General features: G+C 34.3%; 1 protein-coding gene across 5 annotated transcripts in view; it reads left to right on the top strand.

Annotated features, from left to right (window-relative positions):
• The window catches only part of Grik2 (glutamate ionotropic receptor kainate type subunit 2), a 744,982-nt gene that overhangs the window by 445,158 nt on the left and 282,764 nt on the right, over positions 1–17,060 (top strand). For all 5 annotated transcript variants that reach the window (XM_004660601.2, XM_045155009.1, XM_045155007.1 and 2 more), the window contains one exon: positions 749–862. In XM_004660601.2, coding sequence (XP_004660658.1) covers positions 749–862 — 114 coding nt within the window. The remainder of the gene's footprint in view (positions 1–748; positions 863–17,060) is intronic.

Genomic DNA, 17,060 nt, shown 5'->3' with positions numbered 1-17,060 from the left:
CTCACAGGTGCTTTCCCACAGACTCGGATGTCATCCACTTGCTGTGGGTGTAAATGTCTAATACAGAGCAAATGGCCTCATCTGTCATAAAATAGTAGTTTGATTAAAAATCAGTGTTAAGTAGAACACAGGAGGAAGCATTGTGATGGGCTAACTATGGTGATAAAAATTTTTTCTCCAAGAATTTAAAGAGCTGTCAGGCTTATTATGAAAAGCTCCAAAGATAATTCTGGATATGGTTCTGCCTTATTGGGGGGTCATAGATAATCGTAGTCAATGTCTCCTACAAGCCTGCATTTTCATGTTAATTTGTCTGGGACTTGGGGTTTTCCTTCCCTTTTAGCTTTGTCTATATAATGCAGCCAACTTTCTTTATAATGAGAGCAGGAGATAGATTCATTACGATAAAAGATATACCCTATTCATGAGTTTCTAGCCAGCTATCAAAGTATCATAAAGTGAAGTTTATCTTGGAGAATGAAGGTTTGAATGGAAAATTAAGCTCACACACTGATGGCGGCAGTGGGTGTTTTTTGTTTTTTGTTTTTTTTTTTTTCCATTAATGTCACACTTCATTGGACACAGTTCACAGAGCAGCAAATCGTGCTTAAAACAAGATTCCTTTACTTTAAAGACAGCACATCATGTGGCAGAGGTGAATAATCAGAACTAGCAGTCCTGACTTTCCCTTGCAGTGGCTTCTCAGTGCTCGATGGATCATTTACAAAGTACATGTGCTATTTTATAGATTGGAACTTGGGATCCAGCCAGCGGCCTGAACATGACAGAAAGTCATAAAGGGAAACCTGCGAACATCACTGATTCCTTATCTAATCGCTCTTTGATTGTGACCACCATCTTGGTAAGGTTTTATGCCTTCAATTTTTTTGGATAAATGTAGATATTCAAGGACATAGATAGAAAAGGACATTTTGATGGAAAGTGTCATAATGAATAGAGACATGAATTTTATAGTTATTTATTGATTACTGTATAATGGATAATTGAATGTTAATTAAGTCATTTTTACTTTGGTAATCTTTAGGGATCTAAATTATTTTAATGTTTGTCTATATCTGTTGATTAATAATACAACTTCATGTATTACTGGAAATTTCTATATTTCTACAATTAGATACTACTGAAAAACTATTAATGTACACACTTAAAAAACAGACTTGTAGCTGTAAATATATTGTTAAATTAACAACCAATAAGGAACACTTTACTTTTTTTTGCTGAGAATGCTTTACAGATGATATACTATGGTTTTTAGTATTTTACTACAATAATTATATTTTAATCTTGCTCTCAATTTTATTGTTTTCAACTGGGGCAATCACTTTTATTGTGTGTATTTTCTTTATGAAGTCTAATGAAAAGTGTTTTATTAAAGGCAGAAATATTTCCACTGCCACCTTAATTAAATTAATACTGAGAAGATAGATGTTTTTATCCTTTTTATAATTATATATTTTGATTAGATTGCATGGTAGTGGCCTCTTAAAAGGAAATTTTAGTTTTAGAAAAAGCAAGCAGCTGATATTTAATCAATAATTCACACCTACCAAAAAATCTTTTCAGTGTACTTTCCTATCCCTCACCAAGTACTTAGAAGGGTTTTAAGTTAGTGTCCAGGTATTAATCTCATTTAGAAGTTTTGAAGTGGAGACTTTCAGGTCACTTTTATATATGATCATGTCATCTGCAAATAGGGTTAACTTGACTTCATCCTTTTCAATTTGAATTCCTTTTATATCTTTCACCTGTCTTATTACTTGGGCTAGTACTTCTAATACTATGTTGAAGAGCAGTGGTGGGAGTGTGCACCTGTGTCTTGTTCGTGATCTCAGTGGTACTCCTTGAGGTTTTCCACATGAAGTATTATTTGGGCTTTAGGAGCTCTGTATATAGCCTTTATTGTGTTGAAATATAAATATTCCATGCCTATTCTTTCTAGTGTTTTGATCATGGACGAATTTTGTATTTTGTCAAAGGCTTTTTCTGAATCAATTGAGATGATCATGTGGTTATTATGGTTCAGTTTATTTATGTGGTGTATTATATTGACCAATTTCCATATGTTAAACCATCCCTGCATCCCTGGGCTGAAGCCTACTTGATCAAGGTGGATCTAAATTCATCAGGGATATGGGTCTATAGTTTTCTTTCCTTATTACATCTCTGTCTAGTTTGTGTATTAGGGTGATGCTAGCTTCATACAAGGAGTCGAGGAGGTTACTCTGGTCTCTGATTATGCAGAACAGTTTGAGAAAAATTGGTTTAAGTTCCTCAGTGAAGGTTTGATAGAATTTAGCTGAGAAGCCATATGATCATGGACTTTTCTTGGTATGGGGAGATTTTTGATTACCTTTTCAATCTCCATGGATGTGATAGGCTTGTTTAGGAGATTAATCTACTTAGTGTTTAGTTGTAGTAGGTGGTATGTGTCTTGGAATTCATCCATTTTTTTTCCAGATTATTCAATTTTGTGGAGTAGAGGTTTTGGAAGTATGCTCCGATGATTCTTCTAATTTCAGTGATGTCTATTTTGATCTCTCTTTTTCATTTATGATTTTGTTTATGTGAGACTTTTTTCTTTTCTTTCTTTTTTTTTTTTTTTTCATCAAATTGGCCAGGGATTTGTTGATCTTGTTTATACTTTCAAATTCACCAATTTTTAAAAATTGTTTAATTAGTTTCCAATTCATTAATTTCTATTCTAATCTTGATTATTTCTTTCTGCCTGAAGCTAATTGGGTTGGAATCTTTGTGTTTTTCCACTGCCTTTAGGTGACAGTGAGGTTATTGATATGGGATCTCTCTGTTTTTGTAATGAAAGCCTTTTGAGCAATGATTTTTACCCCCCTTAGGACTGCCTTCATTGTATCCCATTAAGTTTGGTAGGTTCTGTTTTCATTTTCATTTAATTCTCAGAATTTCATAATTTCTTTTTTTTTTTACTTCTTCCAGGACCTATTTGTTGCTTAAAAATGTGTTGTTTTGTCTCTAGGAGATGGTAGAGTTCTTGATGTGTCCTGTTGTTAATTTCTAGCCTTAAAATATTTTATTTTTACTTATTTATTTGGCAGAGAAAGAGGAAGAGAGAGAGACAGAGAGAGACAGAGAATGGGCATGCCAGGGCATTCAGCCACTGCAGACAAATTCCAGACATGTGTGCTCCTTTGTGCATCTGGCTAACATGGCTCCTAGAGAATTAAACCTGGGTCCTTTGGCTTTGCAAAGTTTTTGGCCTCCCAATGAATTTTATCTATATTATCTTTCAGGTCAGAGTTTCAGTGTTCTATATGACTAACTGTTGGTGAGGGGTTCTAGAGTGGTTTTTATAATTTCTATTTGATTTTCGTTTTCTATTGCTTTTTATTAGATATGGATACATTTTCTTGTAAACAACACATGTTGGTACTATTCTTTCCCTCCTCCCTGCCACTTTTCTGGAGAGGCCATCCTTGTTGGGGTTAAAGGTCAATCCCATGGGGACTGTGGGCCATGTATTATGGAGGAGAGGCAATGTCTGTGCAGAATGTCCCAACATGTAGCTCTCGCAATCTTTCTACCCCCAATTCTGCAAAATTTACAAATACCAGCATCATTCTTCAAAGAGGCTGAAAAAATGATCTCAAAATTCATATGTAATGGCAGAAGGCCTTGGATATCCAAACATATCCTCAATAAAATAAACACCTCTGGTGACATCACCATATGTGATCTAAGGTTACATTACAAAGCCCTAGGGACAAAAACAGCATGGTACTAAAATAAAAACAGAAACACAAACCAATGGAATTGTTGTATTATTTTGCATCATGTCCATCTCTGTTTTGAGGTACAATATCATTTTGAATTCTGATTTTCTTGATGCTTCTTGTAGTTCATTCTTGCATTAGACCAAGTCTCCATTAAGCTTAATCAACCAGTTGTTGAGATCTTCCATTTCTTGACTAACTTTCAATTTATTCATATCAATCAAGTTAAGCCTATTGTCAAAAGCTGACCACTCTAGGAGGCAATTCTGTTTAATTTCATTGATACAATTGTTAGTTCTTTAATAGTTTGCTTCTAGTTGTACTATACATTCATAAACATACACATGTGCACATGCACACACGCACAATCACACCAATGCATTTATATGCACACAAATATATGCACACATGCACACACATTTTTTCTAGTCCCTACTTTGTTTACTATTCACTTGAAGAGTCTTATACACTTTATATTTTATATTGTATTATTAACTAATAATTACATATTTATTAACTGTGCACTTTCTCCATGCCAGTATTAGTTTCAATTTTATAACTTTTAAAATATTATTTAACTGTGAGTCATACCTTGTAAAGAACAGGATTTTTGCTTAGCTTAAACACTAGCAAACTATACTGGTAGGGTAAAGTTGTTAACTTCATCCGTCCATTTATATAAAGGAAATCTCATAACAAGACCAAGTACACCTAAACAGTTTAAATTTAGATATCTGATATTCAAATGTAAATTTGATCTGATATTCAAATGTAAATTTGTACCTACTTTTTAAGAACAATTATCTTAGGATATGCAGTTTCTAGGTGCACAAGAATCAGACCTCCATCTTTTCAGGCCTTACCATAACCTGCTCCTCAGATATTGTTCAATATCTTCAATTTTAGTTATCTGTTTAACTCGTTAAAATATGGGGTTTTTTGGTATGTATGTCATTTAAAAACTTATATTTACAATTCAGACAATTAAACAAAGGGGTGATTTAGTTTTCTATGTCCAAGGAAGAATGGGATGAACAATTCAATTTTAAGAAAGAATATATGGTTTGTTTCTGGAATCTGTTGACTGGTGTTTTATCAGTAGAATTGTTTTGATTGGTCTGGGATCTATAGGAAATAAGAAGAGAAGACAACATTGAAAAAAAAAAAAAGGAATGATCTTGCTTTGAAACAGATGCAATGAAGCAGACATTTACTGGGAACTGTGTATGAGAACTTAAGATAAAATCCTGGGAAATAGGAGAGTTAGTGTTGCCAGAGAGCTTGATGGGAATGTTGGGAAATGACATAATGAGCTTTACTGAGTCATGTATGACTAGAGATGCCAGAAATAAACTTTGTACAGTCAAATCTTGATTCTTCATATAAAGGGATAATAAATTAGAGTCAGAGATGAAACGCAGTTTAGAAATTAGCTAATAGGTACAGTCTCCTTTCCCATCAATACCTTTACTGGAATAGCAACAAAATAGTCAAGCAATGGGATCATATGAAGCTGAAGAGTTTCTTTACAGACAAGCATATAATAAGCAAAGCCAATAGAATACCCACAAAATAGTACATTTCATTGATTTGAACTTCAGTTATTTTTTCCTCTTCATGCTCCTTCACTTGTTAGTTAAACTAATGAAAAATTTAGTAATTGAAATATAAATATCACCAGCAGACAGTAACATCCATGATCTCCCATCTAAACTGATAATCAATGAAGTGGAGGAGGTTGATGGCATAGCAGGCTTTACTAAAACTGGACAGTTTAGTTCCCCACTCCTGCAAGCATGCTAATCACTATGCCAATTTTTCTTTAGAACCTTGTCCATTGGCATCACTAATAATTTTCTGAAATATAAGTTATACTTGTAAAATTCTTATCTTTTTTTTCTTGAAAGTTAATTCCACTGTACCCTGTTCATTACTTCGGTAGGCCACCTGTAAATTTCAGAAGGATATATGTTTCTTACAGTAACAAATATGTACTTGTCACTTTCAGAAATTCCTACAGATTTCCTGTAGCTGTAGAGCAAAACAAGAAACTTCCCTAGGATGATAGACATTGCCAACAAAGAAAGAATTACCTTCTATATACTTCTTGCAAACTATCTACCTTTTTTTTTTTTCTGAAGGGAGATAAGCACAGGCCACAATATCTTAGATTATGATTATGTCTGCATGGTTCGCTAAAGTAGTTTCAGTATAATTATTTATTACAGATAAAAAAGACAGCGAGAGAGAGAGAGAGGGAGACAGACACACATACAAACAGAGAGAGAGAGAGAGAGAGAGAGAGAGAGAGAGAGAGAGAGAGAGAGAGAAAGAGAGAAGAGAGAGAGAGAGAGAAAGAGAGAAGAGAAAGGGAGAGATTGAGAGAGAGAATGGGCAAACAAAGACCTCTAGCCACTGCAAATGAAGTCCAGACACATCTTCTACCTTGTGCATTTGGCTTACATGGCTCTAGGGAATCCAACCTGGGGACTTAGACTTTGCAGACAAGTTCCTTTACCTCTGAGCCATCTCTCCAGCCCCACTAAAGGATTGTAGTGCTTATGTGTGTGAAAGAGAGAGAGAGAGAAAAAAAAAACAGTAATGAAAAACATTGCATTTACTTAAAAGATTTCCAAAAATGAAATAAAAAACAAACAACAACATTTTCTTGAATAGTTGCCTCAAATATATTCAGATTTTTTAATAAAATAAAGAAAAGAAGACAAAAAGAATGTAAACAATAAGCTTGGCTTATTAAAACCTTTATAAAATATCACTAATCACCAGGGTACCTACCTGCTTTTGCAGCTTAAATCCAATGTCACAGATAACCCATTACTCATTTTCTGTCTGTAAAGTAAATGTGAATGTACCTTTTCAATGGTGCCTTGATGAATTGTACTTGTTTTCCAGTGTCTGAGCCCATGTAGGGACTTGTCACCTGTAGATTTTGGCCCTCACAGATCAGTACTGTTGAGTCTCTAGTTCTGCCCTTTCCTGAAATAGTAAAGCTGCCCTGATGGTCTCTGCAAGAGTTCTCACTTTCCTCTTGGAATTCTCACTTCCCATCATGATAACCTAGAGTGCACCATGAGTTTCAGATGTGAATGCTAATTAGGTAGTGCAGAATTCTGACCTTAAAAGCTGCTGTGAATAAAGGGAAACTGAAAGGCCAGTAATTCTTAGCTCTAAAGTAGTACAAGCAGAATAACACTGTTAGACTCACAGTTGGCTTGAAATAAAGCAGTGCCATACTGTCAATAAAGAAATATCATAGTAAATAGCAATGACAACTACAATAACTGCAGCTATTGTTTATGCTCACCAATTACTTTTGGCTCATGTTGCTCTTTCATTGTGCACAGGAACTCTCCTTTGGCCTGTACCATTTACTTTCTACATTCTTTTCCTATAGGATTATGAAATGTTAAGATTCATGAAAGTACTGCTTAGTTAAACTTATTATTAACTAATTCTCTTAAATACATGATACTTTTCTCTTTAAGAGATCAGAGATTTCTTACATACATTTGTGAAATTTCTTAATATAACTTAAAAACAATTGAAGACTGGTTCAGAATGATAAGACATAATTTAGAATAGCATATTAATTCTACTCTCACTTTTGGTTATTTAGCATAAGAAATGAACTGAAATTGCATGTTCAGAATTGTCTATAGATACAGAATAGAATACAAGGTAAAAAAAATAACTAGTAATCAATCTTTGTAAATATTAATGATACTGGACTCTTTAAAATTTATTAGTTTTTAACTGTCATTTTCCAGTGATTCAAATACATGCTTCAAAATTGAATTGTTTATGTGTAAGGTAGAAATCTTTGATTCTGCATTTATTTTGGAAGAATTTAAAAATACGGATAGTGAAACACATATCGTTTTTATTTTCTAGTATTGATAAATATGAAATTATTTAAAACACATTTTGCATTTGTGAGACCCATAATTTCAGTTATAATCATTAATCAAACATTAAAAATAAAGCCAGGAAATTCTATTATTTCTTCCCGTCATAATATGACACAATTTTCTTAAAAAAGAAATAATATTCAATTTATGATAAATACAAGAACTTTTTCTGAATAGACTGAATGCATGCTTTTAAAGGTAAGCATATGTGAATGTTGGATCTACTTTCTGCTTGGAAGAGCTTAACCTGGCTTGCTTCCTGGCTTGACAGACGGCCTTGTGCCCCTCGGCCAGCTGTCATGGCGAAGAGGAAAGGTGGACAGTAAGTTTAGAAAAGCTATTTGTGACAATCCCAGTCAGACACAAAGAAAAGAAAAGTGGAATAAATAAAACAATGTCCAGTATGAAGAGCCTGAATTTGGGTTTTGATATGCATACCACACTGCCACTTTTTCAGGGTGTGTGCTCTCTTTTACGAAGTCTGGTGTTGGCTTATAAGTACAAATATTGATATTATGGGAATGTCTAAGAAAAAAGTGCTCCCTTAAATGGTGATGACAATTTGTGCCATTATGAAATGTTAAAAGATTTGTTTCATGCTTACTTTCCAAGACAGTTCTCATAGATTTTTTAGGAAAAAAATAACACAAAACAGTTTTAAAACATAGTGATATTTTAAACAAATATTAAAAGGAATTAATGTGCCATAATATCATTAGAAAAAATATTACATAGTTTGTGACCATTGATTGCTCTTATGTTGTTGTAGGAAAACATTTTGTTTCTAATTAATTTTATAATTTTATATGATGAATATTAAACATTAAATGTTTATAATCTAGTGATCAGCTAGAATTCAACATAGTTCTATATATAACATATAATTCATTATATATAGACCTAATTATACAAAATTGATTCAATGAGCTTTTGCATTTGTTATACTCTAAGTACAAGCAGTACTCATTACTGTAACACATGTTTCTGATTCTTTTTTTTTCCATTTTTTTATTGACAACATACATAAATACACACAATAAACCATGGTAATTCTCTCCCCACCACTTTCTTCTTTGCAACTCCACTCTCCATCATACCCCTTAGCCCTCTCAATCACTCTCTCTTTTATTTTGGTGTCATCATCTTTTTCTCCTAGTATGATGGTCTTGTTTAGGTAGTGTTAGGCACTGTGAGGTCATGGATATCAAAGCCATTTTGTGTCTGAAAGAGTGCATTGTAAGGAGTCCTACTCTTCCTTTGGCTATTACATTCTTTCTGCCACCTCTTCTGCAATGGACCCTGAGCTATAGAAGGTGTGATAGAGATGTTTCAGTGCTAAGCACTCCTCTGTCGCTTCTCAGCGCTATGCTGCCTTGTGGGTCATCCCAAGGACTCTACCATTTGAAAAGAGAAGATTTTCTAACCAAAAGTGAGAGTAGAATTAATATATGGGTACAAACATTAAGAGATGTACTTATCAGGCAGCTTGGTGAGCACAGAATATACATTTAGCAAGACACCAGCAGGCACTACACACCTAGGGCTCATGACCTCCCCCATCATTGATCTTCAATTTCTTTATAGTTAGGATCATGCTAAACTCATTCAAAAAGGGAATAACCTATCTCAGGTACTTTTCTTTATCTTTCATTTCTTATGCATGAAAGTAGGTTACTTGTCATAAGATTAGGTTAGGTTAGGTTAGGTTAGCATAGGTTAAAGCAAAAATGATACAATTGTTTTCTCTGCTAAGATACCTGGTATAGCCAATTGTAGTTTCTGATATATTCTTCTTATTATAGCTTTATTATGTCAGTTTAGTAGCCAATAATTCAATTTGCTAATACAGATTTTCAAATATTCTTACTGAATAAATTTTAAAGAATTCTACCAACTGAATCCCTTTCTCAATAAAATTCTGTGAAATGAAATTTTTTCATGAATTGTTTCATCAAAAGTCTTACTTCATTATCATTATTTTTAGTGAATGCATGTTTGCTTCCACACTTATATGTGGAAACAAAAATATATGGTTTCATAGTTATAGAGAATAGAATAGTGGTTGTAGAGACTAGAAAAAGGGGTGGGAGAAGAGAGATAGAATGATGTATAATAAAGCCTGATTGGTATGTAGGAGAAATGAGCGCTAGTGTTCTACAGCACAGGAAAGTGTCTATAATTTTTAAGAACTTACATATTTTTTTGTTCATTTATTTATTTATTTATTTGAGAGCGATAGACACAGAGAGAAAGACAGATAGAGGGAGAGAGAGAGAATGGGCATGCCAGGGCTTCCAGCCTCTGCAAACGAACTCCAGACGCATGTGCCCCCTTGTGCATCTGTCTAACGTGGGACCTGAGGAACCGAGCCTCGAACCGGGGTCCTTAGGCTTCACAGGCAAGCGTTTAACCGCTAAGCCATCTCTCCAGCCCAAGAACTTACATATTTTGGAAGAACAAAACGGGAGTTCTGGATAATTAAAATTGACCATTCATTAATTTTATTTTCATTAATTAATAAATTCTCATAGAGCTTTTTCTCTGACAAGTGCTTTGAGTTCACACTAAAGAGCTATCATAAATATGAACCAGCATCAATCATCTATATGTTAGTCTCACCCAGTAACACAAGTGTAATACAGAAGTGTCTTACCTACTGAGGCGTAAGCAGACTTGATGGCAAATAAGTGGGGAGCACCACTACCACTCAGCCTTAATGGTAGAAAGATTGGATTCCTAGTTAACTAGCCTGCATAAGGCCCCTGAGAAAATGAACTACAAAGTAATACTGGGAAATGGGGGACTTGAACCTGAGAATATGTGAAAACAGAGCAAAGGGACACAAAGAATATTAGGGAACAATTCATCTTGCTTCATGCACAGCTTCTCAATTCCTTCATAATGAAACTAAAACAAAAGAAATATGAAAAAATATCCAAGAAAAAATTCAGAATCCTACTCCTAAAAAGGATCAATCACCATAGAGAAGAAGCAAATAACCAAATGAATGAACTAAAGACCATGACAAGAAAGAATCCAAAGAGAATAGTAGTGCTAGCAAATTGACAAAAAGTTCAAAACATGAAGGACAAATTCAGTATGAAAATTTAAACACTAAAAACCAACCCAATAGGAATTCTGAAAGTTAAAGAAGCAGTCACTAAAATACCACAACCAACAACAGAAAAGACCATGCAGAAAGTCAAATTTCAGAGAGGAAAACAAAGTTGAGACAATAAAATACACAGACATAAAAAAAAAAAAATCAAGGAACATCAGAGATATTTGTATGAAGTCTGAGATGTAGTCAAGAGATTAAAACTTAGAATCCAGGCTGGAGAGATGGCTTAATGGTTAAGGCTCATGCCTGCGAAGCCTAAGGCCCTAGGTTCAATTCTTCAGGTCCCACATAAGCCAGATGAACATGGTGGCACATGCGTCTGGAGTTCGTTTGCAATAAACCAGAAGCCCTGTTGCACCTATTCTCTCTCACTCCCTCTCTCTCTCTCTGACTATAATAAATAAATCAAAATAAAAAAAAATCTTAAAAAAAAAAACCTTAGAATCCATGAGGTAGAAGAAGGATCTTTAGAAACATCGAAACACACACAGAGGGAGAGAGAGAGAGAGAGAAAGAGGGAGAGAGAGAGAGAGAGAGAGAGAGAGAGAAAGAAGAGCACATCATGGTCATCATGTCAAAAATACAATGTCACAAAACAACACTAAAAGCTATAAGCTATAATCACCACCTATAATATAAAGCTAAGAACTCCAGAATAATTTCAAATTTTTCAATAGCAACTATAATAACCAAGAAAAGCATGGAATGATGCATTTCATGCCATGAAAGAAAGCAATTTCCAAGCAAGAATGTTATACACCACAAAATTCCTTTCAAAATTGATGGTGAAATAAGGACATCCCATGAAAAACACAAATTAAGACAATTCATGACAACCAAACACCACTACTGAAAATTCTTAATGGGATACTATATGAAGAATGATAAAAATCCCAAGAGAATATCTATCAAGAAAGGAACAGAGGAAAGAAGAAGGTTTGAAAATGAATCGTTCATTTTCAATACAGCCAGCCAAAACAAACAGAGAAGATAAAAGCTTATGACTATACTACAGCCACCCAGAACACCACCCGACAAGATCATAGGAAAGCTATCCTCAACAGTAGCTTTAAGTGTAAATGACCTCAACTCAAATAAAAAGATGAAAACTATCTGGTTGTATTAAAAACATGATCTGAAGTCAGGCATGATGGCACATGCCTTTAATCCCAGAACTTGGGGAGACAGAGGTAGGAAGATTATTCTGAATTTGAGGCCACCCTGAAACTACAAAGTTCATTCCAGGTCAGCCAGGCCAGAGTGAGACCCTACCTCGAACCCCCCAAAAAACTTTGCAAACCCAGAGGATCTAGGTTCAATTCCCCAGACCCAAGTAAGCCAGATGCAGAAGGTAGTACATGCATCTGGAGTTCATTTGAAGTGACTGGAGTTCCTGATGCATCCATTTTCTCTTTCTCTGACTCTCTCTTTCCATCTACCACTTTTTCTCTTGTGCTTTCTCAAATAAATAAGGTTTAAAAAACAAACAATCAAACACATGAGCTGTTGCCTCCAACATACCCATCCAGCTAGCAAAGATATTTTACACTGACTTTTACTGATAGATATTACTCTAACAAAGAAACAAAACTTGCCACCAAGCTGGCGTGGCTTTTCTTATATCTTAGAAAAGTGGATATCAAACCAAAGCTAATTAAAACAGGCTAAAAGGAACACTTCATATAACTGAAAGTAACAATTTATTAAGAAGACATAACAAATTTAAATATTCATGCACCAAATATTGGAGCTCCCAAAGATCATGAGACAAACCATAGGGTAATACCACCTAGGTTCCAACACAATAATAGTGGCAAATCTCAGTACTCAGCTTATATATTAAAACAGGTGTTCAAACTGAAATTCATCAAAGAAATTGTGAAGTTAAATCATATAATAGACTGATAGAATTTAATAGATATCCATAAAACATTTTATCCAGAAAATAGGGAATATAGATTGTTTTTAGCTTTACTTAAATTCTTTTCTAAAAATTGGCACACCATAGGTCACAAAGCAGGCCTTAAAATGCAAACAAATAAAAAAGAAAGAATTCTATGTATCATACCAGGCCACAGTGGAATACAACTAGAAATCAACAACAAGAAAACTGTAACTGCACGAATGCCTAGATATTAAATGATGCATTGTTGAATGAATAGTGCATCAATGAAAACAAGAGATAGGAAATTATTTTTTTCAGAAATTGATGGAAATAATACCACAACATACAAGATACTCTGGGATACAATCATTCCTAAGAGGAAAATTCATACCTTGAAGTACACCTATTAAAAATTAAAAATTCAAGTACTGTCTGGCTTAGTGATTAAGGCATTTGCCTGTGTAGCCAAAGGACCTAGGTTTGATTCCCCAGGCCCATGTGAGCCAGATGCATAAAGTGGCACATGCATCTGGAGTTCCTTTGCAGTGGCTGGAGGTCCTGGTGTGCCCATTCTCTCTCTATCTGTCTTTCTCTCTTATTTCTTTCTCAAAGAAATAAATAAATAATAAAATGTTTTTAGTTATATTAAAAAATTCAGGAATACCTCAAACAACAATCTCGTGATGCAACTTAAAGTGGTTCAAAAATGACAGAAAGCAATCCCAAGCCTAGAAATGTGAAGAAATAATTTAAGATCATGACCTAAGTTATTGACATAGAGACTCAAATAATAATGCACTAACATTCAGCAAATAGTTTGTTCTTTGAAAAATTTTCAACATTGGCCAACCCCTCTTCAAACTAATAAAAAGAAAGTTTTTTTTTTTAAAAATCTCTGTTAAATAAAATTAGAAATAAAAAGGAGTTGTCACAGAAGTACCTAATGAAATTCAGATGATTATCAGGGAATCCCATGAAAATTTAGACTACAAAAAGCCAGAAAACATAGATGAAATGGGTAAATTTCTAGATACATGTGAATTACCAAATTTGTAGACCCCTTAACTCTTTCTTCAGGGCTGGAGAGATGGATTTAAATTTAAGGCTCTTGCCTGCAAAGCCAAATGACCCAGGCTGTATTCCCCAGGACCCACATAAGCCAGATGCACAGAGTAACACATGCATCTGAAGTTCGTTTACAGTGGCTGAAGGCCCTTGCATGTCTATTCTCTCCTTCCCTCTTTCTATCTCTCTCTCTCTAATAAATAAAATTAATTAAAAAAAATCTTCTTGGAAAGAAAAGTGCAGGACCATGAGGGATCACTTCTGTATTTGATCAGATTTTTAAAGAAACTTTGACAGCATTACTTCTAAAACTGTTCCCCAACTTAGAAAAGGAGAGATCATTTCTTCTATGGAGTCATTGTTATCCTGATACCACAACAAAATGAAAACTATAGAGTAATATCCCTGATGAAACTTGATGCAAAAATTCTCAACAGAAGTCTTACAAACAGAATTCAAAAACATAATACAAAGATTATGTACTATCAACCAAGTTGGTTTCATCCTAGACATGCAATAGGAGTTTAGCATAAGCAATTAATAAACATAATTGACCTTCCAAATAAACTTAATGATATAAATCATATGATCATCTTGATTTATGAAGCAAAATATTTAACAAATGCCAACATACCTTAAGTTGAACGAACAGATGAAGTATTCCTTAAGGTAATACAGGATATATGTGGCAAACCTATGGCCAACATTATATTGAATAGTAAAAACTGAAAACACTCATTCTGAAGCCTAAAATAAGAAAAAGATGCTCACTATCACCACCCTTATTTAACCTAGTTTTTGAAGTGTTAGCTAGTGCAGTAAGACAAGGTTGTGGGAAAAAAATGAAAATAGGAAAGAATGAAATCAAATCATCATTATTTGTAGATTACACATTCAGTATTTAGTTACTGACTGACTTAAACAAGAGTTTATTAAAAAAAGAAAGTGCAGGTAAAGCAGAAAGTTAAAGCAGAACATCTCAGGCTAGGAGGGGTCCCCAGATGGTATCTCATGATTCTTTGCTCAAGTAAACATAAACTATTCCAGAAAACTTTTAGATTTGACAATTATCTTCAGCAAAGTTGTCCAGTACAAAAATCTACACACAAGATCTGTAGATTTCACATATTCCAACATTAAACCTTTGAGAAAGAAATTTGGAAAACTAAATATTTCATAAGTAAAGTACTTAGGAAAAAACCTTACTAAGGATGTGAAACACTGCTTCAGAGAAAGTTTTAATACATGATATATATATATATATATATAATCAAAGAAGACCCCTAAACACAGCCAAGGCTTTCCATGTTCTTAGATTGGTAGAATCAATATTGTGAAATGGCTATATTATCAAAAGCAATCTACAGAACTCAATAAATTTGCCATCAAATTTCCAACGAAATTCTAGTTAGAACTATGAAGAACAATGGATCAATTCATATGGAAATACAAAAGACCACCAGTAGCCAAAGAGAACCTCAGAAGAAAGAACACTGCTGGGGGGCTCACAATTCCTGACCTAAAATTATAATACAAAGCCATAGTAAAATTATGCTGCAAAACAGAATGTCAGCACAAAAAATGGTCATGGAACAATGAAGATGAACAGAATATTCAGAAATAAACCCACACAACTATGGTCACCTGGTTTCCCACAAAGGCATCAAAAACACTAGAAAAAAAACAGCCTATTTGACAGATGGTGCTGGCAAAACTAGATATCCACCTGCAGAAGAATGAAATCAGACCCACATCTCTCACTCTACACAAATATCAATTCAAAGTGGATCAAAGACATTTATGTAAAGCCAGACTCCCTGAACATACTAGGGGAGAACAGGCAACACACTGGAGGTTAAAGGTATAGAAACAAACTTTCTGAACTGGACTCCAAGACTGAGAACAGTTAGTTCGAAGAATCAACAAAAAGAGACTACATGAAGGGCTCAAGAGATGGCTTAACGGCTAAGGTGCTTGCCTGCAAAGTCAAAGGACCTTGGTTTGATTCCCCTGTACCCACGTAAGCCAAATGCACAAGGTGGAGCATGTATCTGGAGCTCATTTTCTGTGGCTGGTAGCACACCCATTCTCTCTCTCTCTCTCTCTCTCTCTCTCTCTCTCTCTCTCTCTCTCTCTCCCTCCTTCCCTCTCTCAAATAAGTAAATTTTTTTAAAAAAGAGACTACATGAAATAATTTTTTTTCCTAGCAAAGTTAACTATCAGTTATCAGCTAACAGAAAGCCTATAAAGTAGAAGAAAATCTTTGCAAGTTATTTGTCTCATAAGGGGTTAATCTATATCAAATGTATATATCTAGAATACATAAAGAACTTCAAAACAAACAAACAAACCAAAACCTAAAACTTCCAATCCTTGAATAGGCTAATAAAATTAACTGAATTCGAAACAGTTCAAATAGTTCAAATGGGCAAGAGATATTTAAAACATGTTTAATATCCTTAGCCATTAACAGAACACAAATTAAAACTCATTTGAGGTTCTATCTCTCACCGGTAGAAATGGCTATAATGAAGAAAATAGATGGCAACAAGAGCTAGTAAGGTTGTGGGGAGAGACACCAGGGAACTCACATTTTTGGAATTTTATTCAGCTCTACTGAAAAACGAAATTTGTAAGAACATGGATGCAACTTAAAGACTATACAGTGATGTAACCCAAACCCAGAAGGACAGAGATCACTTCCTCTCTCTCATATGTGAATTCTGACTTTTAAGGTTTGTAGTAAGTAAGTACAGTGATGTGGGACTTAAAAAAGACTATGAGACAAGATAGGGGACAAACAGCAGGAAGGAGCAAGAGGGGAAGAGAAAGAAGGGGTGTGGACAAAAGGAAATAGGCAGCATGAAAGTGGGAAGGAAGCCATAGTATGGGACATCACAAGGGAGGAGGAGGAAAAGGAAATAAAAAACGAAATTTGTTTGAAATACAATCATCAAGCCAAACTTTTACATAGTAATAAAAAATAAACAAAAAGATAAAGACAGCATAAAAAGTTGGACCTTTGACTTGACTAGTGCCAATATGCACTTTTTGTTTACCAAAGCATGTAGGTTTTTTAAATTTTTTAGAGTAATAAATTACCTAGCGTTCTGAATCTGACTAGATTGTGAAATTGTTATTTTCAAACATTTTCCTTTGAAAATAATTTGTATTTGTATTGGCATATATAAATATTAATAATAAAAAATGATATATATATATTTTTTTCATTTCCCTCATAATAATCGTTGTACTGTGTGTTTGCAAGTATACAGAGTAACTGGTTTAATTAT

The sequence above is a fragment of the Jaculus jaculus genome, chromosome 7 (assembly GCF_020740685.1).
Source record: "Jaculus jaculus isolate mJacJac1 chromosome 7, mJacJac1.mat.Y.cur, whole genome shotgun sequence".
Classification (NCBI taxonomy): Eukaryota; Metazoa; Chordata; class Mammalia; order Rodentia; family Dipodidae; genus Jaculus; species Jaculus jaculus.
Note: the sequence above shows the minus strand (reverse complement) of the source record. Positions and strands in the feature narration are given on the sequence as shown.